Source organism: Vollenhovia emeryi, unplaced genomic scaffold, assembly GCF_000949405.1.
Source record: "Vollenhovia emeryi isolate VEMERY1.0 unplaced genomic scaffold, V.emery_V1.0 DF939153.1, whole genome shotgun sequence".
Lineage (NCBI taxonomy): Eukaryota > Metazoa > Arthropoda > Insecta > Hymenoptera > Formicidae > Vollenhovia > Vollenhovia emeryi.
In genome coordinates this window covers 1,801,293-1,825,361 of record NW_011967213.1, presented here as the reverse complement: position 1 = coordinate 1,825,361, position 24,069 = coordinate 1,801,293, and the positions used below count along the sequence as shown (strand labels likewise).

General features: G+C 46.5%; 1 protein-coding gene across 2 annotated transcripts in view; it reads right to left on the bottom strand.

The window, feature by feature from the left end:
- The window catches only part of LOC105565373 (steroid receptor seven-up, isoforms B/C), a 125,171-nt gene that overhangs the window by 60,464 nt on the left and 40,638 nt on the right, over nt 1–24,069 (bottom strand). For both annotated transcript variants that reach the window (XM_012018504.1, XM_012018505.1), the window contains exon 3: nt 7,420–7,971. In XM_012018504.1, coding sequence (XP_011873894.1) covers nt 7,420–7,971 — 552 coding nt within the window. The remainder of the gene's footprint in view (nt 1–7,419; nt 7,972–24,069) is intronic.

The window sequence follows — 24,069 nt, the reverse complement described above, 5'->3', positions numbered from 1 at the left end:
CGGCGCTTCCGCCGACTTCGTCGCGTCTTCGCCATCTATTACTGTTATCCGCGGTATCGCAGAAACTAGAAATCATGATTACTTGATTGACGAACGTCTCCGGCTTCGCTCGTTTAGATTCATTCCGTGATAGATGCTGATTAGTCGGTGACGTGGTTTGACTATCGAGGCGATTTCTATCCCGTATCCTGCATTCTGTGCATCGCATCTCCCTCTCCCTCCCACCCACACTATCATCGCGCGTATCCTCCACTGGACGGGCGCTCTTTCCCGCTCGCACTCGACATTTCGAGTGCACGATTGTTTCGTCACGTCGATAAATTATCCGAGGTTAACAGGTGAGTACGGACGGACAGACGGCGATAATAACGACAATGATAAACGCGTCAATAATACGCCGACCTATTCGGGAACGCGATTACGAACGATATTGATGATGGGCCGATGTAACCGGTCGCGACGAATCGCGACGTGGCCTGGCATTCGATTGTGAATGCGGGAGGCGAAGTGCATATCCCGTTCACAGGATCGCCTTCCGGGATTAATTGGCACGTTTCAGATAAAAGAGGAAAATCCTCCCCCACAATTCATTTGTATTCGAAAGGCATATGAAAATATCTGCAAATGTGTCTCGTCTTGGCGTGAATTTCAGTAACAATAGCAACTAAGTGAGCGTTTTCAGTAATAAAATCTCTATTTTTATATATAATTACACAGTTGAAAAATTTGTGTTAAATTTAACAGATATCACATGTCCCAAACGGCCCACACAATGTTTTGTGTTAATTTAACATAATATGGATATGTTAAATAATCACGCTAATACTCTGTTAAATTTTAACACTAAATAAATGCAAATCTTAAAATAATTTAAAATAAATTTTCTGTAAAATTAATATAGATTTTAATGACAAAATGAATTTTTTAAAATGTAATTTTTACATTTTATTTACAGATGTAATAAGTCAAATGACGGTTCAAAATCACTCTCATTTATAATAGAATAAAATCGACATTTTATTCTGTAAATTTTAACAGATAAATCTTGTTATACTAATAATATAGAACATATGTATTGTGTGAGATTAAAAAATAAGCGCACATTGTGTTGTTTTAACATTTCTTTTCTAATAATTTTACATTTGAGGTCAATTAACACAAGAGCACTATATTAAATTAACACATGAATGTGTTAAATTTAACACAAAAATTTTAACCGGCATTTTTTTTAACAAGAAAACACAATTTTCCAACTGCGTAATTATGAACGTACAGACGATTGTTCGAACGATAAATAAATAACGGTCGCGAAAAATTGGCGATATGTAATCCGCCCGTTCAAAACTTTAATAACATCTCGAATCTATTTATACTCGTAATGTTTAAGAGACTAGGATCAGAAATAATTTCTACATATCTTCCGGCTTGTGACGAGAAGATATAGGCTCTCGAAACGTTCGTCACTCAACCGAAGAATGCGGTAGAGGATCATCAGGGAAAAGGCGTACGGCGAACCGAGATATTTGCGTGATGAAATTAAGGTGTAATTACTATTGACAGTCCTTGTCAGTGGCGGCTGACAGGTGTGGGTGTGTACCAATCGTTACGTCAGTCTCGTATCTAGGCTCGAATAGAGGGTGCCCTGTCCGAATGTACCGAGTCATCGGCGGCGGTAGAAAATGGAGAGAAAAAAAGAAGAGTGACCGCGCGGCCTCGCGCGCAGTGCCTACATTAATGATGTGGCAATATTTTATTAAACATACCGGCACGCGGTGCTCGAGAGGCCCGCGGCTACAGCGGTTCGCATTCATCTCGCTCGATTTCCCAATGCTCGAGGCCCGTTTCCCGATCTTCACAGATTTATTTCAATTTCAATTTGCCTAAGTTATATTGTACCCGAGTGTATTTTTTCGGAGCTTCAGAGCGTGAACAGTTGTACCTTACACATTATTTGCGAATAGATTATAGGCAGTAACTTAGCGCTAAAACGCTCAGAGGAGAGTCAAGATTACTTTATAATCTACAATGTGTATAAAAGTGAACTTCTGCCTGTCTGTATGTTCTTTATACAATTCTCTACCAATGGACCGATCTGAACCAAGTTTGGCATAGTTATTCAGTAGGATTCTGGAAAATTTTTAAACGTAATTTTTGTATCGAATTCGACTTCAATCGAGAAATTACCGATAACAAATTGCACGGTGTAACTTTCAGGGAATCAAGATATTTCGTAAGAATTTTTAATTCTCGTCTAAAAAAAACATACCAATGTGCCCGCTCATTAACAAAATGATCTCTCCATCCAATTGTCCAACCCTTCTTTCGCTCATTAACATCGACGAGACGTATGTATAATACATTCAGCATCGTCGTACACGCGCGGTAAAAAGTCAGCGCGTAGGTAGCCGGAAGTAGTCGGGGCGCCGCGCGGCGATGCCGCGAGATCTACATCTTTCTCCCTCTCTCTTCCCCTCTCCTCCCGTGGAGGCCGACGTCGGCTGTCCCTCGTTCGGCTTACGTTCTTAATTAGATCGTTAAATACCGGTGGCATCCGCGCGCGCAGAAACGCAACGGCGGCGCACCAGCAACACGCCCGTCCGCTCGTCAGGCCCGCTCGCGCGATGCTCGCTGTTGGGCAAGGCGGAGGTAGAGGGAATTGCATTGCATGCCACATAATCGTGGGAGTGTTTCCCATCAAGATACACGTAGGTACCCGCACACTCGCTCGCGCGGGGCTCCGGTAATACCCTCTCTCGCATAAATATATCCGCGCCGCGCGCATTTACATGACCGCCTCTACGGGGTGGCTCGGCGCGGCGCGCGCCGAGATAACGCGCGGCCGATCTTATCCGCGCTCGGAGCGAGGCATGGACTTCGAGGCGAATCGGACCATCCTAATCTCGAGCGGGACACGGGGCTGATAACGATTCGTGCGCGTGTCACGCGTTTTTCTTCGCGACGGGACTTCTCGCGCGAGTCAAGGGTGCGAGGAGACGAGAGAACGAAGCTCGCGATGAGCAGCAGGGAAGAATATATATAATTTTGTCTGTAGAATTATTTTTCACGGTAAATTAAAGTTATACATTTTACAATTCCAAGGAATAAAGGATACAAAAGCCAGGACAGGATATTAGTGTCTAAATAATTGGAATTTTTTAATTCATTGCGCGAAATTTACTTCGGCTCGCCTTAGTGAAAGGAAGGTCCAGGTTCATACTCTGGCTGAGGTAAATTTTTCGCAATAAATTAAAAAATTAAAATCATTTAGACACTAACATCCTGTCCTGGTTCTTGTATCCTTTATTCCTTCGAATTGTGATTTCACGTCAGAGCCTTATGAATTTTATTGTTTATACATTTTGTCCGGAAGAATTTGCTATGGAGAAATAAATTGGCTTCCGAGCCGGAATGGGTACCAGCCTCGGCCCTCTCTTCGCACTCGATTTTGCAACGCGACGCGGAATAGCCGTCGCGAAATCGATCGCGAGATCCCCGGGAAACATTACTGACCGCGGGATAAATGGCAGCGCCCGGTTGTTGTTGCAATTAAAGGTCTCTCCAGCTAAGAGAGAGAAAGAGCTATCGTGGCGCGGGCGAGCGCCTTTTCCCGTACAATTACGGCCGATGTATCGACGTCGAGGACGTAATGATCTCGGGCGACGATTATTCAAGCGGCGGCGCGCTCTCGAATGTTTTCGACCACCGGGTATGCAATATCTCGTGCATACACAAGAGCGGAGAAAGCTGAGAGGCGGCCGATCTTAGCGAGCTAAACGTACTTTATGCACCGTGCCCTCGTTCCGCGTTTTATCCGAACAATTAGACACGTGGTCCGACGGCCAACGGGGTGCGCGTAAAAAAAGTCGCAACCCTCCGCCTCACGGGGAGTTGCCGCCGCGGGAGAAAGAGAGAGAAAGGAAGCGGAAAGAAATTTATCCGCGCTCGCGCCGCCGGACACGCTAATTTCACGTCAATTACACGCGACACGTAACGTACCGTAATCGCGCGGAGTCTTCCCGAAGCGACGCTAAACACATGTATTACAATACAATGGATATTGGAATACGAGAGGCACACGTACGATTGCGCTGCAGCTACCATTATCGAAACTACATTTGGCTGACGGAACTTTTACAATAAAAACAAATAAAATTCATAAGGCTCTGATGTGAAATCACAGATACGAAGTAACAAAGGATAGAAGAGCCACGACGGATGTTGGTGTCTAGATGATTGTAATTTTTTAATTTATTCTCAGCCAGGATTGTAAATTTTTCGCAATTCGACACTAACATCCGCCTTGGCTCTTACATCTCCTACAATAAGGTTGAGTCGATAAATAAATATCTTAATTAACATGAGAAGCTTAACACGAAGAAGCTAGAGAACAGTTTCTTTCCTTCATTATTTGCCTCTTTAATAAATAGAAAGTAATCGTAGTCACGCAATCACCGATATGATTATAAGGATGACAAACTAATAAATAGAGAGATACGCTGAATGAAGAATCCGCTGCGGGATTATGCTCGATTTTATTGTGATTGTTATATTAATCACTTGGCTTTTGCAGTGCAAGTTCTTCTGCTCGACAAAAACAATTCAATTACGAAACAGCGGCGAGTCGCGAGATGATTTAAATGGCTCGGCATAATAAAGTGTTACATTACGTACGTTTTCTGGTAATAGCAATCTGCATATTCAGACCGGTTGGGATAATCGTTATCGCGACATTAGAGCTTTCTCACGTTCGGACTAGCTATCGAACGCTAATTAACAAACGCTCTTATTTATGTGAAACGAACGGAGCAAAAGTTTAAACGGCGATCGTTCATTATCTCGTAATGCAATCTTAAAGCGGCGTACCAGCCTCGGTGTAATTAATAATGCATTTCGCATTCGTTACTTTTGCGTTTCTCTAAAGTGACACACCTCGATTACCGTAATAGCCACGAACGTTCATTCTGCTTTTCATTTCAAGCGAATTCGTTCACTGGATTACAAACCGCTTCCACGCTTCTGCCACCTATTATGTTAAATTGAACAAGATGATGTGTCCTGGCCCACTCGCTTTTTAACCTTCGCAATAGTGGCCCTTCAACCCCTTAACTAACGAGTAATAAGCCTATCTCGAGTCGGTCGTTGGCTTTATTAACATACGATGATGTATTACGACATGGTACCGGAAGTTAATTAATTAATATTTATTCCTAATTTATGCGCGCGCGCTCGCGTCACCGATAAATTAAAAGCGAATACTTGAAGTCCTTTCAAACCCGACGTTTAAAATCTCTTAAAAATAGGATTTATGACAGCGTCAAATATCCATAGTTGTAAGTAGAGAAATATCTCGTCGACTTTCACTTGTACAACATTTTTATTTAAAATTTAATGAGGAAGGAGATCGATCGAAGCTCGTATTCTACAGTTTTCATATTATTCTCTTTCACAATAACTTGAACCTCAAGTTACTCAAAGAATGATTTTCCGATCTATTCATTATACGTGCACAAGCTGCATCGCACGCTCATAAAAATATAATTACATGTAAAAAGAAAAAGCTCGCGCATAAGCCGAGCCCGCGCGTTTAAGCGTTAAACGTTAGGTCGTAAGGGAGAATAGGGAAGAAAGGCTCAGCAGTACAGCAAGGATACGCGAGGAAGAAAAGGACTAGAGGTCCGACGATCGCGTTCGGGCGCAGAAAGAGTAGAAAAAGTCGAGCGGGGCAAAAAGGAGGAGGTAGAGGTGGTTCCCCGAGAATGGGGACATTAGCATAAGCTAAGCCGAGCTAAGCGTGCCCATATAGCACGGAAATAAATAGCCCCCCGTCTCGTATCTACGGCGAGATGCTTTAGCATGGGCCATCGTCGTGGTCGCCGCCGCCGCCGCCGCCGCCGTCGTTCTCCTCATCGTCCTCGTCGACCCCCCCTGACTGAAACCTACCGCCCGGTCGCGAGTCGTGTGCGTGCGAACGTGCGTGTCCAACGAGAGAACACACCGGTAGAAGAGGATCGCCCGGTCCGAAATCCTCTCGGTGTACGTGATGCGTATGCGATGGTGGTGGGTTCCTCCTGGAGAAAGGAGCAGATGGGCCGGGAGATAGCTCGCGCGAGCGCTCGTTCGGACAGGATGCGGTTGTCATCGGATGCGACGAAAGAGAGAGAGATAGAGGAAAAGGGAGGAGATAGATACCGGGACTAGAGATTGGCTTCGGGGAGCGAGAACACATTGCGGTGGGAGACGGACAGAGGGAAGTGGAGAAACGCATTGTCTCAGCGGCTCGATGACGATCGCGACACAACGAAGGTACCTACGTACCTACGTACGTACGTCCGCGTCGCCGCCACTGCCGCTGCGGCGTTACACATTGTTACGTCAGTGAATTGTCGTCATCCCGTCGCCGTCGTCTCCTGGTCCCGACGGGGATCGCGCTGCTGGATGACAGTCGCAGGCGTACCGGCGGCGATAATATCTCTGCCACGTCGATTAGACGGAGCCCGCGGTCAGCGAGCAACGTCGAGGACGTCAAGAGAGCGTACATCTTCTCTGGAGAGACATGGAGAGCGAGAGAGAGAGAGAGAGAGAGGGGGGGGGGAGAAATAGAGAGACCGACTCCGCTTATGCTCGGAGAGTTCTTCCGGCGCACGCTCTCCTGCCACCCGGTATGTGGTACAGGAACCATGAGGCTTGGAGCGATCGGGGGAAGAGAAAGAGCATTGTCCCTCTCGGTGCGCTGCTAGCCTCTCTAGGCCCGTCGAGGATCGCGGCTACGTGACAACGAGCGTCTTCGAGATAGCATCGTCATGACGATTATAGGCGGGACAGGCAGGCAGGCGCGGGTAATACGCGGACGACGACCGAAGTATCGTTGTGCGTAGGGAACACGTCGTCGAGACCCTCGGCTCGTGCTAGACGCAAAAAACGCGAATGGTTTTCTAGTTCTTCCGACGCGTTTTTCAAAGGGAACTCGTGACGAGTCTGTTGTCGCGTGGTGTCTAGATAATATTTCATGGGGCAGAGTTGTGTGCCTTAAATGAGTCTGTTTTCTTCGACCGAAAGAAGAGAAGAAGAGGAGAACTACGGCTTGATGAAGCTTGATTGAAAGAAACTGCCAGCGGACGACGTGACTTTTAGAGAATGCGGAACTAAGACTTTTTAACAAAAGTGTAGAATACCTGCGCGCGTGATTTCTTTCTTATTTTCTTACGATAATTTTTACGCGTAACAAATAGTTAAAAAGGTCTACGGATGGAGAAACACGACACACGCGTTCAGAACTGATAGGGCAAGAAAACAGCTCGCATTATTGTTCGAATTAATATCTTGAATCTGTGCCACCTTATGACAGACCCAATAAGTATTCAAGTAGATTCCAACTTAAATTAAACCGAGAACAGAGCGATGAAATAATGTCAGACTCACCGGTGGTGAAGAGGACGATGGCCTTGAGGCAGCTGTATTCCGCGGAGTCGACGTGGAGCGCCTTGAGTTTCTCCACTTGCTCCTGGAAGATCCTGATGTGATCCATGAAGGCGACCACGCGGTCCGCCGCCATCGGCGAGGCGTGGAGGCCCGCCGCCGCTAGAAGCGGCGCCACGTGGAGGGGCATCGAACACTGGCTCGCGTTCAGGACGAACAGCTCGCTCCACACTAGCCTGAGCAGGGCCACCTGGTCCGTCACCTGAAGATCCGGGAAGAACGGGATGTTCCGGGCCCACTCGACCGCCGAGAAGAGCAGCCGCGCCGCGAGCTCGCAGATATTGTCGATACCCATGATGTTGTTGGGCTGCATGCACTGGCCGTATCTCGAGGTCGGATAGGGCTCCGCCCTCAGCAGCAGGCTTATATACGACGAGAGGTAAGAGTGTCCGTTTAGGCTGGCACACGCGACCGCGTCCCCGTTCGTCAGGGCGAACTGGCCCGGCAGACCCGGCAGCGAGGGTTGCGACGGCGGCACTCGCCCCCTCTGCACAGCTGGAAAACAGAAGCGGAGACGTCGTTTGATAATGTGAAGACTCGCCTTTACCTAAGATACTGATCTCGCTTTCACGTTACACGGTACAATCTTGTCCCGAGGTCTGCGCGAGATCAAGACGGCCCAGGTTAGTCGGAGCGATCGAGCTTGCGGAATTCGAACCTCTTCAAGTATTGCATACGAAAAGCTAGAAAGATGAAAGACGACAGATGAAATACACAATATACATCAACGGCACTCCCACTCCTTACGTCTTTCTCTGTAAAATGTATGCGTTTAACTGTAACTTTCGCAAATTATTTGCTTTCACAAATAATTGTACGTCTCGCTTTAACGGCAACGCGCTTTAACTCGTCCTAGTTTTACACGTGACCTTCATCCATCCCTTTCTTAGACTGCCTCGAGGTTTCTAGGAAAATTTCAACGTTACGCGGGGAGTCTGATAAGCCTGTTGCGCAATAAGATTTATCTGTGCAGTCACGCGTCATCGAGTTCGCGACTCCGGCATAAAGGAGAAACGGGCTCTTTCACTTTTCGGTACGCAATCCCTGGTTGAAATATTATCTATTTAAACCTAGCCTAGCTCATTTTCAAAGACGCATATCCATTCACCATCTGCGCGTACGAATTGTCATACGGACGTTCCGTGCGATCAGCGTCAACGCGAGAGATACGAGGCGGGCGAGCGCACCGTTAACTTTGATTACGTGCAAAAGATCAACGGCGGTCGCACGAATTATCCTTGAATATCCCAAGCACCAAGGGCACTCTTGCCCATTCGTTCGATCAGCGCGATCAAAAATCCTGACGAACGGATTGCGCCATGCGCGTCTATAACGCGAATCTCCACGTCGCCCAGGGCGATCATCCTCATCAGACAGGCGTGACGTAACGAGCGGAGGGTCCTCTCCTCGGACTTCGCTCGTGCCGACCACCGCGTGGCTAACGGTCCGTCTCGCTGGGAGAGACCGTTCGAGCAATTCGTGCCTCGCAGCGGAGGATTTAGCTCGGGATACGTAACGCGCTCGTTTACCCGCGTACACTACTTCGCTACGTGCGCCAGCCACTTCCAAGAAGTCACCGGCGACGACCGCGGAGAGGCGCGACACCTGTACCGGAACCCGGATGAGTCTCTCGCGGCGATACTCTCGAGTGCCTGCAAATATTGTGCAAAGGCAAATACACGCCGCGGTACGTGCCATAACGTGCGGCGCGTTCAAGTACACGCAAATACGATCGCCCGAGAGACACCCGCGGTGTGTGTCGGCGATCCGATCGCGGCCGTACAAATTTCGCCGAAAGCGCCGCGCGCGCGCGCGCGGCCGTGCCGGTTCATCGACCGGCCATCATTATCGTCATCATCATCATCATCATTATCCCCATCATCGTCGTCGTATCATTGAGGTTAATGCCCGCTGCAATTCTAGACGTACCATTTCGACGGATTTAGTTACCCCCTTTTTTGCCGAGACACGCGCGTTACTGGGAGAATTTGCAATTTCGCTGCATTACGTATTACGTCCTTCTGACGGGAAAGAAGCGTGCAATATGTGCAATTTGGAGTAATGATTGTTACAATCGGTATGCACGTCTGATAAAAACGTTATACGTTTCCTCACAGCGTATGGTCTTCGCTTTAAAATGGTTACGGCGTACGTTATACATCTATTCAATTAACTTATCGCGTCACGAACTTTGCACACTCGCGTACGTGGCCATCTACATGAACTTAATAAAATTTAAGCCTATCTGGATATCTTATATCGTGATAAAAGTACCAAAGGGAAGTATGACATTAGGCTTCTAATACGAGATAGCCAGGTTTTCAACATCCAAATTCAATCACAAATCTTTTCTTCGCGACGATCACACGATCTTACAGTGACTCCTCCACTAAATGGATTTCACTCCCAGGGCAATAAATTCATGGTGGAACCAACAGACGAGGTCTGTTAATTCGGCAGAGACCCCGCTATCTCATAAGAGGAGATCTATATTTGAATAATTTTAACCCTACGTTTATTTCTCTTCCGACGATTCTTCTATTTAGCGAATCGCGAGATTAAGATTCTCGTGCTCTGCAACGCGGTCTCTCTCGAGGCGGTTTCGGCTATCGATCGGCGACTTCCTGCGGGCCTCGATCGTGCCTCTCCGCGGTGCGCGATCATGCGAGATGTCCTGCAAACCGTTACGTACTTATAAACGTGCCTCTGCCGCATTCCCCGGGCGCGATTACCGCGATTATTACCGGGCCGCGCATTTTTTTCGCGCGTGGGCTACACACACACGTACACGCGAAGTGGAGGAGAAGGTGGTGGACGACAACACGATTACTCCGTTGAGTAACGACCGCGCGTATTCTTGCGCGATTGTCCGCGGCGCGAGCGTGTGCGATTGCGCTCATCTGTCCGCGTAACGCAATTACTTCGCGTTACTCGAGTGTGCTTTCACTCGCGATAATTGGCAAATGACGGGGCAACGCGTGCGCGTGACAATGCTGAAAACGAGCGGCGACCGGAACGAGCTGCCGACGAGCCTTCGCAAATCTGCGCCTCAACTTGTCGACTATTGAAGCGAATAATGTGAATTATTTTAATGCGCGCTCGCGGGATACGTGGAAACCTCAGGTGTCTCAAGGTTGGATTTTTCCACGTAATCTAGAATAATAATTTCGCAACTGTCTTCTTCCTAGAAGTTGTAAATTTGCAATAACTACTTACACCGGTACATTATATCACATACATATAATGATAACAATTATTTATAATATGTATCAATTATAAGGACATAAAGCAAGATAATTGGTATTTGTTGTACTTTCCCCACGAAGAAAACTATGTTTCTCGTGGGGAAAGATTCAAAATATTCAAATTGATATCGAACCATGTGTTTTATCGGAATATCGTTAAACGCAGAATTTTTATGCAAAGATCATAAGACATCTTTCTGTATTTTCTTTCTAACAACGAGCAAGTAGTAGATTAGTTTGATCTGTTTTATACTTTCATTCTTCTTGACGCCTCGTGCGTTTTCTTTGCGCGATATCACTAGCGGCAAACTAAAATTACCGCGGACCTTAAGAGGACGGACGCAGCCTCGACGACATTCTGGAGGACTCTCGATCTTCGGAACGCGGAACCGAGAGAGCGAAAGCATCGAGAGCACACTTAAACCCCGCAGCCGAAAGGGAACACCGTCTAGGACGTACCCCGGCAAATTGCGACTCGTAACAACGCGTGGGCGTACGTACGGCGCACCGATGCGGCGCGATGCTGCGCTCGTGTTCTCGGAAGAGATAGCGACTCGAGAGCGAGACAGCAAGCGCGAGAGAAAGACCACTCGCTCTAGCTCGCGAGAGGCTGGGCGGTGGTGCGGGACCAGGAGAGGGTGGCACGTTAAAAGCGAAACGGAGAAGCGGACGAGAAGCAGCGGTCGCAGAGGAAGAAGAAGACGAAGAAGAAGAAGAAGACGAAGACGACGACGACGACGACGACGACGAGGAAGATGAGGAGCGAGGAAGGGAGGCTTTCACGTACGAGATTCTCCTGCTCGGGAGAGCCGAGACTCGAAGAAACGGCGCCCCGCTGAGAAGCGCCTGGATGCCAACCTCCGCCCCGCGGCTCTAACGAAGGAATGGGCTCTCCTCTCTTCCTTCTCCGTCCCATCGCCTCTCCCTCTATTCACCGTCCGTCGTTTCCCCGGTCCCATTCCCTCTCCGCTCTCACCTTTCCTCGCGAAAGGGACCACATGAGGGATCCAGACGGGAGGGTCCACCGTCGTCTCCCCCCCAGAGCGCGAGGGATCGACGAAAGTCCCATTTAACGCTCCGGACAGCGGCGCCGCACTTCCGCGATATCGATGCATCGACGATGAGGCGAGGAGAGATAGAGAGAGAGAGAGAGAAAGGGAAATCGCGTACAATGACGCAAAGTTGACACGCGAAACCGGAGATAAACATGTTCTGAGCATGCGGGTGAGCTTGTCCAGATCGTCCGATACCGCCGAGTGATTCATCGGCGGAGGGACTCGCGACTCTGCGCTCCTTTTTCTCCTCGTTTCCTTTGCCGACATCTCTCGGCCCGCCTTCTCCAGATCGTCCTCGTAATCGCGCACGCAGAATCATAGAGGAGCACTTGTGGGAACGGAAAAGCGACGGGGATCGACAAATCGATGGAAAAGGAATTGGTAATAGTAAGGGGGAGCGAAATTGGCGCGTAATTGCATAAGCAAATATAAAGGAAATGAGCTTCTCATTTATTACAGATCGGATGAATCTCTGTCTTCACAAACGAGATTTTCAATCGAAACATTTGATTCAATATGCGCATATGAATCTAATTATTGTATATCTCATGCGGTTTACTTGTATATTCTTATTTCGTTTCACATACACACACGTTTTCGCCCGCAGGCGCATGCACGCGTCTTATTAATTTGTTAGTCCATCGATATCTAACACCTTTATCCTCCGGAAATCCACGAGGCATCAGGAACGGCGCGTTCCGCGAGGAGAGAACCGGACAGATGGGAATAGCCGCGTATCGACCTGGCTGGGTTTCGCGAGCGAAACCGGGACGCCCGTGGTCCCGGCGAGAGACGATCCGCGCGAGAGAATCTCAACGGCCGGCGGAGGATGCGAATTAGCATGATGCGGTTCCCCGATAGCGCGGACTGTGCGCGCGGCGTAAACGTGTATACGGTACGGTGTATGCAGATTCGGTACCGTTACCACACCGTAGCCATCTATCCGAGTCCGAGTCGACCGCTCGCTCGCCTTGGCTCGTACCTTAGCAGTCCGCGTGACGTCGTAGCCGCAATCAGGCGATACCGTCTTCGTCGCGCTGGATTAACCGCATCGATCCGTGGTTTCTCCTCGTTAAAAGACTCACCACGATGCTGATGCGCCGCGCCGACAATTCCCCGATAGTTGCCACCGTATTTTGTACCGTTGTTAGTGGCGCTTTATCGCCATCGTTAATTATTAACATCTAAACTGGGCCGAGAATCGTATTGACACTGGGATCAATGTCGCGGTAGTAAATGTTAATTCTTAATTTTCGTATTTAGTATTGATTATGGTACATTTTATTATTGTTTGCTATTGGTGTTGAATACACGGTGAAAAATCGTGTGTTGAAATGTTGAAGTTTTCTTGTGTTACCAAGGCTTGATTATTATTTCAATGTAAAAGTAACGTAAGCCAGATATGTTATTATTTTTGTAACATTATTATGTGCTGTATTTACGTTAACGTAGTAACTTGACACTTTATGTACGTCATTTAAAAATTGCATATCATTTTGAGTTCTTTTAACGTCAGGGGAAAACGATCAAAGTAATTTTAATTCCTTAGAAAATCGATTTTTAGACTTGAACATTCGAATGTACCTAGACAATAGATTATCATAACAGATACGTCCCGGGACGCCAAAAGTACAAAGGAATTTTTCCAGCGGCGAAAAGCTCTTCGCATACACATTCATGTCGTATAACAATTTACGTTCGTATCAAAGTTCAATGATGATAAATCTCGTTGGGAGACGCCGATTGCGAGAACCTAATGTTCTTCGAAAAGAACGATTGTGTAGTGGCTTGTAGCGCGAGAGCGAGTTGTGACGGTGATCGGGCTCTTGGGGAAAATGAGGTTTTCCGTCGATTAGATCTCGTGCGGATTTTTCCACGCAAACGGAATAAGAGCATTAAATCTCCGCAGAAACGAGAGAGCGATAACTTAACGAAGCTGTTATCAACTTCGTAGGCTGACGCAAATAAATGTTGACCTAAAAATTCAACATGAGAGAGCAGATCTTGCTTAAATTTGTGTCGCAATTGGTGAACAAATTTCTGACCGATTATTGTAGATATCGCAGGACTCGAACTTGATGCGTTATTCATTAGAGCGCTTTTATCCTTATTTATTACTTATTGGAATAAAAATTATTATACATTCGATTACCTAAGCTACTGAAAGGCAGGAGTAAAAAATGAATCCGAGAAGCGAAGGGTCTTGCTTTCAAGTCGAAACGGGACTTTAACCAACTAACGAAAGAAATGAGGGTGTGCTGACTATGAATGATCATGAATCTTTCATGCAGCCTTCCACTAAATGAAATTACAAAAACCGATGTTGATCGCGGACTTCCGAACTCGATGAAAAAAAAACCCCCCGGTCTTTTCTTCTCTTACCAGATTAGAAAGGTTCTTTATAATAAATGAAGGACCGTCCTGTTGACAAAGGGAAGCCGCTAACGGTAGATTTTTCGCGCGTAACGATCAAGTGAAGTCATCGCGACACTCGAGTGTCGAAGGTCGCGCTCGGGGCCCAGCTCGCCGTTACCGTAAACCACGGTGAGGCACGCCGAAGACAGACAATGAAAGATCTGACGGACGCGAGATCTCGCGCTACGCTTTCTCTCGGCGAGCGATAATGCTGCTCGTCAAAACGAACGTGGCTTCATTAGCGCGGACGTGTCCGCCGAGCGTCGCGCGAGGCCGAGGCGATACGCCGATAAAGCGGAAGAATCGCGGAAATTCTCGGCGAGGAAGACGCGGGAGGGCGAAAGGGAGAACCTTGACGCGCGCGTATCCGAGAGGCCTCACCGGGGACCCTGAGCGATCCCCGCGGCGGCGAACGCGTGGCGTATCCTCGAAGGAGTCCGCGGGACGCAGATTGATGATCCTGGCGCGCGGTTCGAAAAAAAAGGGGGGGGAGAGGATCGGAGGGGAGGTATCCGTCCAGGTAGAAAAAAAGCGCCGAGGTCGAATCTATCGCCTTCTCTCCCTCTCGCGCACACGGCCACGTGTGTGTGGATTCGCGCGCGCGCGCGCGCCAGCGTGTAGGTGGGCCCGGGGTCCACGTGCGTGTGTGTCCACCGAAGACGGGACGAGACCCGTCCGTCCCGGCGTGACGTACAACGCGAACGTACGCGCGCCATGGTGTATCGCCCGAAATAATTACAAACATCGGGGAGTGACGATCAATCTTCCGATCCGCCTCGATAATAATAAACGAATTACCGGGATGAGATGTGGGGCCCGCGGCTCGGAGGGGGTGGCGAGGGGACGGGGAGTCGGTGCCGCGAAGGCGCGGGGTGGCGAGCACCCGCGGAGCGCGTGATTTAAAATGCTAATTCTTTTCGTTTCGTGGCGACAGCCGCGTTGATTAAGACGGCTGTACGGGACGCGACGCGCGGTAAAGGAATTTCATTAGCGCTCGTGACGTACGACTTAGAAATTTAACACGGCTACGCCGAGATTGCACGCATGAGTTAGATAAAACGAGAGAGAGAGAGAGGGCACGCGTGCGTATCTGTGTACCGTGTATCGGGCGAAAGATTTGCTAGGTGTTGAGATAAATAAGTCGTGAAAGCGTTTCTCCTCGTGTCGAAGCGATTCAAGACGCTCCAACGTGGACAATATACAACATCGCCGATTTTCTCGTCGCTATCGGCAAACGAGCGCCGCGCGCACCGCTTTCGACAAGCCTGAGGCGAGCGTGAATTAAAACTTGTTGAGACAAATTTGCATAAAGCACGTACGCAGGAAAATTGAATCGTTTTACGTGGACGTAATACGAAGACTGCGGGCGATATCGCGTTCCGTTTACTGTCGATATTGACTTGGATTTCCCGTGGAAAAATTCCGCGCATTTTATTATCTCTATAGGCGTTGTTTTATTGCGGTCGTCCGGGTTTTATGCGCGCCATTCGATGGACAGTAATCGAGAATTTGCATAATTTTAAGAGCCGAACGGTAGCGCGATCGAGGGATACCTTTTTACCGCTGATTCGTTGGGACAGTCCGAATTTTCTGGAGGACCGCGGAGAACGCGAGTCAATAAACTGTCGCACACGTATGAATATTCCGATCGGCCGCTGGCAAACGCAGTTTCGCGCGGAATTCAGCCGCGAATGACGTCGATCATTTGCTTACAAATGTATGGCCGTTCCCTGTGTATGCTGATTAATTTATTACGAGGTGCTCCATTGTTATCAAGAGCCATTAGCGACTCCCCACTCGTTAATCCTCCATGGTAGCAGGGCGACTTCGCGGTGATATAGTATTTATCGTAGCTTTTGCTCGAACCGAGGTGCTTTGGATAACTAACTTTGTACATCTATCTACACGGAGAGACTTTTCTCTTAAAATTTGCCCCGAAAATTATGTAATCGTGGGACAAGACATGTCTTAAAGAATTTTATGACAGTATATATTTTACTAGTAAAACGTACGGTAAAATTTCAAAAAACTCTCCTACGGTTCTTCAAAATGCCGTGTTGTCTCACGACCAGACGATTTTCAAGATAAATTTTAAGAAAAAATTCTCTCCGTGTACAGAATTCAAATACAAAGACTTGGAGCAATTCTCGAATAGAAATGAACTTTTACAATGGAAAGAAAAACAAATGCGCTACATTAGATCAGTCAATTCCGGTAACAGCGTTAATCCCGGTAACAGTTAAGATAAATTCCAACAAATGTAACACCGATGATGCGGAGTATAATACACGCACGCAACGATGAATGGCCGCGTAGCTTTTTAAATAATGTTGTCGATTTGTTCAATTTCGCACACGTTAAAGATTCAATGGCCGGCTCTGTTAACACCTGGCGATCGCATTTACACACTACTTTCAGCGTTGAGGCATGGACTGTTGAATTAATGTTCTTACGGGAGGAGAAATATTGGGCCATTAACATAAACTCTGCGGCGATTCCGGACAAGCCTGGTTTAGTGTCCTCGCGAGCGGACGCAGCCGCAGGAAAGCGGGAACGGGAGTCGTCTTCGATTACGCTCGTGAAACTTTCCTGCATGTCATCGGTTTATATTGTCGGCCGATATTTCTCAGGTCCGCGCCGATCTTAGCGGACACGCACGGCGCCTCCTCTCTATGGTCCGCGATACGGACCTAAATACCATGCAGGTGAAACTCGACGATTCGCCGTCGTGTTTATCGATCCGCGACACCTTCGTCCAATGTTTTACGACGCTCTAGAAGCGGTTTCTTCGGTTGTCGCGAGGAAGTCGCGCACAGCTTCGCCCGGGATTGTGCCGGGTTGTGTGTCGCGAGGTGTTAATTGCCCGGCATAAAATATTGCAATTATCGTCGCTGGCGTGCCATAAAGCAGAAACGTCGTGAAATCGCAAAAGGAAATGTAAGTGTACCGCACACCCTGTCGTGCCTAATATGCTCGAGCGTCGCGGGCTGCTGTTCAAGGCAATCTTGGTTTTGTACCTTCGGGATGCGGGGAATGTTGAAGTGTCGAGAAAAATTCAACGACAACAACAAAATATCAACCAAATTAAATTAACATTCGACAATCCCGCGTCTGATTTTTTTAATACCGACGTATACAAAAGTACGTTAACTGTCGCGTCGCATCGTAAACGATACCCGCTTGCTGAACGCCCGGTGACTCATCGTATAAACTCAGAGAATAGTTTTACAATAAATACACCTCAAGGACCATCGTTCCACCAGAGGGCCACTCCATCAAAATCAAAACAGGACCACGACGAGAAGAAAGCATCCCAAGTATTGCTTTCCTAAAGGCGAGTTTGCAGCGTGCGACAAAGGGAGGGGGAGAAATGTAGAGAAGGACGCCGACTCCTCGCGAGAGAGAGAAAGAGAGAGAGAAAAGTTGGCGCGAGTAAAAGATAGCCGGCGAATCATCCGCCTACGATCTCTCCTCGGCGACGGTGACGACCTACATGAGCCTACCATCGCACGAGGTCATTGGGTCATCGGTTAGGCGTCGTGCAAACGTACCAACGCTCATCCTCGAGCTGTTTGCCTTCGCCCACCGTTTAACAAAATCCCTCGAGCGCGCCCGACCACCTCACGAGTCTGCCGCCACTCGTTCGATCATCGCGATGTGCCAGTTTCTCGCCCGTTTCTCTCGGCTTCCTCCTATCGGCTGTTCCTCGTGCCCTTGTCGACAATGTTTTCTCGCGCGCTTTCTTCTAATCAACGACGACGAAGCGCACGACGAGCGCGACGGCACGAATATCGCACAAATGTCTACATCATCAGTTTAACCGACTTTGAAGATGAATGTGATAGACATCAATTTGGGAATACATTAGAAATTGATTCTTGTAATTGATATTAAACAGACATAAAGTTTCCCCTTTCATGAGAATTAATATGTTGTAAAACTGTTGCTTTGATATGCGAGAAACTCGCATACGCTATGCGCGCGACGTACGTCATGAAATGATTAAGTCATGTAAAATTATTACAATAAAAATAATTAATATTTGAGTGTGAGCTGAGACTTTCGATTACTAAAATCGAGAAATCTTCTTCCCCGTGTCTGCCGAACATTTAACAGAAATAAACGTCAAGTTTTTCCTGATATATTATATGCGCACGTCCCTTCGAGCGAAAGGGTTAATTCCTGACGTACGAACCTGCACGAAAAATATACATTCGCGTAAGGGCCCCGCGGCAAACCTACCACGGAAGGCTATAATAACAGCAGGAGGGCTTCCTAGTCTTGCGATCTGACGTCTCTTTCTTCCCTCAAAAGAATTGCAATTTCGCGTCTAACGTACAACATCTATCCACTGTTCGTTTGCGCAAAATTGAGAGATTTAGCTTTCGCGAAACGCGATCACGCGGAAACTTGCAGGCATACAATTTATTGCGATATCGCTACGTTATGACAGTTTATAATAAAATCTCGCAGGCGCCACTTATTTCTGTCTCACATAGCGGTACGTATATTTAAAAGAAAATAATAGAACGCAGATTTGCATAGCCCACGGGCGAATACTTCTCGATTGCACGTAGAAAATGTTAATGCGTAATGTGGCAGTTCGTAAGGCAGGGGCCGAGATTTTCTTGCCGTCGTCGATTCGCCTCGTGACGAAGTATCCGTTGGTGTAGGTTTGGCGAATCGTTTCTCGTAAATCTCTAGATGTATCAGGACGAAGGTCAATCATCAACGACGAAGAGACGAGTGTGGTGCGACGAGTTGAGCGAAACGGAATAACGGAAGGGATGTCGAGAAGAGACGTGCAACATATCGCGTGGCCAATGCAACACGGAATAATTTTTTACATACCTAATAAACGGGTGTCCGTATATACCCTTTGGCGGTAGTTCTGACTTAAAAACGCAAAAGGGAGAGAACATACGAGCGAAGAAAATCGCAGCAAAACGAAACGATCTTAACAGCATTCCTATGTTGTTAAAATTTTCATAGTATCGATTTAGTTTACGACAAAATGCAATATACGAATTGGCTAAAACGATGAAAAAGGTATTTGTTTAACTGGTTTATAGATTAATTATTTCCGATTCTTGATTTGACAGCAATTCTCAAAAATACAAGGTTGATTAATTAAATCGTCAAAAAACATAATCTAATATAAAAAAACACGGATGATCAAATAGCACGTAATACTGTTAATAACTTGATTTACTTTTGTATCTTTGGAATAAAATGTAAAGCTAATTGTCTACCAATGTCTAATACACAAATATCGTAAATTTTTCAATACATAAGAAACCTTTAAATTTCTAGTTTGCAAAATATTTATATCTAGTATAAAATCGACAAGATATTCCCGTCAATTAATATCTAACATTTTTACACGTTAGAGAAACAGCTATCAAAGCCTAACATTTTGTTCAGGTGCAAAACAGTCACTCTTCCAGTGGAGATATACCGCATTATTTTGACGATGCTCGTTAATACTTTAAATCGTCAAAAAATATCGCTTGCGGTAATTACAGAAGCAACTAGACTTTGTATATTCTGAATAATCAGGAGCTATATTATTTCATCAACTTGCCATTACGATTATTGCACGCGAAGCCGCTTAATGAACGCCTAAGGTTCCGACAAATAACTAACGCAGTACGGAGTATCGCTACGGAGGGATTTACGTAATACTGCCACGTGTCGCGGCGCTCATCAACGTCAACAGGGGCTGGCGTGATAGCAATGGTGGAATCGCGTAGATTGTAATTTGCGGAAGATCGAGCTGGTGTAATACACCGCACACGGCCTAGCTGCAAGGCCGTCCCACAAGACTCGCGGCCGATCGCGACATATAGATCGTCTAATAATTATTAGGTGTACGGCAGCTCGCGCGCTGCTTACCTGCACGTCGGTTGCACTTGCTCCGATAACCTTGGCACCGAACCGGTTCCCACGATCTTTCTGCACGTTAAAAACGCTCGCCTTTCAGTCATCTTTACGAAATCGCGCGTCCTCGGCGCAACGCGCCATCTTTTTTAAGTATTTAACCCTCATCTCGTCGCTTCCACCCCATCATTTGTTCGGCCTGTCAATCAAGTCGATAACAACCGCACAATGTATGTCGTGCACTGACTTATCGCAAGCGTTCTCTCTCTCTTTTTCTCGAGAATATAATCTTGAGAACATTGATTGCTATTACTGAACTAGATCGTTTTGATAAAAAAACTGCTATTAGTCCTACAAGTGGTACTAGTAAATTAGACGTTTCTTTTATCATTTATCGAACGCAATAATCACTGTGTCAATTATATTGAAAAAGTATTTATAGCTCGAGTATAACCGACAAGATCTAACATTTGCATTCGTATCTTTTCGATTAGATCTAATAACGGAAATTACACAGAAGTTCTACAAAATTCTATTTATATGTCAAAGCTAAGAAATCCGCTATAAATATCTTTATTTCATAGATAATTTATTTTAAAATTAAATTAAAATTACACAATTCAATTATTTCGTAAAATAGTTACCGCTATGATTTATGGCAATAAAAATTTAGAATCGTCATTGGTTTTATTTGATGTTCAAAGCACTCAATCGATACGTGCGCCTTATACACGGAGAGAATGTTCTGTTAAAATTTATCCTGAAATTTATGTAATCATGGGACAACGTGGCATTTTGAACAATTTTATGAGTGTTTTAATTTTACCATACATTTTACTATAATGGTAAAATTAGAAAAACCAAAGTTAAAAAATTTTACTAGTAAAATGTATGGTACAATTTCAAAAAGCTCTAAAAAAATTCTTCGAAGTGCCACGTTGTCTCACAATTACATGATTTTCAGGATAAATTTTAACAGAAAATTCTCTCCGTGTATTTACTATTATAGTAAAATGTATGGTAAAGTTAAAAAACTAAAGTTAAAAAATTTTACCAATAAAATGTATGGTACAATTTCAAAAAGTTCTAAAAAAATTCTTCGAAATGCCATGTCTCACAATTACATGATTTTCAGGATAAATTTTAAGAGAAAATTCTCTCCGTGTACGTATTAACATAAAATATATGTATATATATTTTTTTGTTTTCCTAAAACGTTTCTTTGTAGAAGTTCTTCGAGTGCGATACGTGCATACATCGTTATTAGCCCCTCGAGCTCGGGTACCGTTCTTGCACGCTGACGAAAAGTCAACTCACCCTTACAAACCTGACTTTACGATAGTCATAGAAACACTAATGCCACGTTTGGGATAGCTTCCGAAACATTGTCTCGCGTTGTCGAGGGCTCTCGATAGTCGAGCGCGTCCCCGCGATATCGCGATGCGAATCAACATTTAAGGGGCGACTATGGAAAGGTCAGGAGCGCGGCGGGACCCTCCTCGGCGACTTTAAAGGTCTATATTCCCGCCCTTGCGCGAACATACGAGACGTAAACACGATACCTAAGGGTTCAACAGCATCGCTACGACTTTTAGCGACAAATCGCGCGAAGAAATTTTATTTGCAAACCTTTTACGTTTTATCAAATAGAACTTTTTCACTGGAATCGTTCCAATTATTTCACAGCACAGTGCAAGATTTAAACGTTGACAATAAATTTACATTGAGCATTATTAATATGTGCTATTAAATAGTAAATCATTCATTAAAATAAAAAGCGTTCTGAAATTTTAAGTAGCAAAATAATTTACGTAAGCATGTAACACGAAAGTCTTATAATTAAACCTCACTTGTTTCTCTCGATAACCAATCCGTAAATTTAAGACTCGTAAACTTTGTTATCTTTATAACCCAACATTCTCTCTCGCAAGGTTTCGTAATTTACGGCGGATATTCAAGTCCGTTCAACGTGGCTTTACGTCTAATCGGTAAGTTATAGAAAACTTCCATAAGCATCTACCTGATATCAAGACATGAACGGCTCATCTTAAGATAAATACGTAGAAGCTTTCATGATGAGATTCACGACTATCTTAACGCAGCATTTAATGAATGCTTGTGCCATTTCATGTCACTCGTTTCTCAATTTACGCGATTTCGTGTGATCGATCGCCCGCGATCGATGACGAATTATTGAGACGACGATGCGGCTGCGAGGACTCGCGCGTATAATCCCGATCCTAATCAGTTCCCCACTTTCGCGCGCGTACGATAAGTTCGTTAGCTCGAACTTCTGGGCGGCGAGCAGTCGGGTTTACGACAGGACGCCCCGGGCGATCCTTCGTCCTGTTAACTCCACCTCCTTCCACTTCATCTTCCTCGCGCGAGCATTACGTCACGCGGGACCGTATTTATAAACGCGTGTCGTCACGTGCCCGAGCTAATTTCCTACGCCGACGAAGCCGTCCGCTTCGCCGGGCTTTTCTCGCCTTCGGCGACGAAGGAGTCCCAGCGCCTGGACCTTACGCGGCACGCACGAGGTGCGCTCGAGTGCGTACTTAGCCCGGTCGGAAAATTCCCATGGAGATACCATCGTGTCTGGCCCACTTTCGATCATAAGCGCGCATCTCGCTAATCGTAGATACCTATCAACTATTAAATTAATGGTTTCCATAGCCATCCCTGAGAATATATCGTAATTATCGATTGCAGTATTGAAGAAAAATTTCACGGTCGCAGTCTAATATATTATCAACGACCACATGGACGTATCCGTGAACGATTAAGCTGCGTTTCGAACCGTCGTGGCGTCTAAACTCCGCTGTCTAATCGGAGATAGTCGTTTATTAATCTACGCGTGATTTCACCCTTGACACGCGCGAGGGGCGCGAGAAAGACGAGAAAACGCGCGAAGCGAAGGACTGGTCTAAAATGAAAAGAAAGGTGAAAACATGCCGAACGATCTTCAGATCTGCAGATACGGCGCTAAACGCGCGCGTATAAAACCGCCAGGCTCGACTCATTGATTTGTACTTTACGAAAATATCGCTGCATCATGCCATAACGTTGTTTCGTAGGCGTACGCCGGCATCAGCGACAAGCGTATCGGGGATAATCTTTCTCGCGCGCGTTCCATTTCACGGGCAGGAGGAGACGGGGTTCTACGAGTGGGACGATCCTCCCTAGAACTCGCCTCGAATCCGCCCGGGACTTTTGCAGCGGCTTTCGAGAGAGTTAATCGCGCCGCGATTAACGGTCGTGATTGCGACTTGCTCGGCCGAACCACGATGGGCTCGGGATCCGAGGAGTGGATACTCGATCGTTTACGGGCCTTCGGCATGCTCTTTTCCCCTGGACGGGCCCGCGCGCGGGATGCGCGCAAGATCCGAGATACGCTTGCTAGGTCCCTTCGTTGGGAGGGGGAGGGTAAAAAAAGAGAAAGAAACGACCTCGACGTCCCTCGGCGCGGTTTTTACTTGAAACGCCCGCGAATGTGCGCGATCGGTTATCGTGGTAATTGTAAGATGATCGACTCGACGTCGTCCTAAAGCTCTCTCTCGCTTTGCATTGTGAGCCTCCGTGATTTCAGCGTCGATGCAACAAACGCGCGGCTCGAAGTAACAAGCGCTATTTCGAAGTCACTTATAGCCCCGCTCGATTAGCTTCCTCATGCCCGTTTCTCCCAAAGCAGTTTAACTTTAATCTCGGCACAACTTACTTTGTATCTTTTTCTATAGTTGTACGCATTAGAAAAAGATAAGAAGTAACTTAAACCGAGATTGAGGTTAATCTGCATTGGTAGAGACGGGCAGTCGAGATATAGCGTCGGTTCCTTATTTAACCCTTTGAAGCATACATACATTTTCCCTTTCGGCCGATTTTTCTGAAACCTAATACTTAAGGGTTTTTTTTGGGTCGCTGATTCCTGAATTCGATTGAAACCTGGACCTCCCTACACTCTAGGCGGGCGTCTCACTAATTCGACCACCGAGTCATAC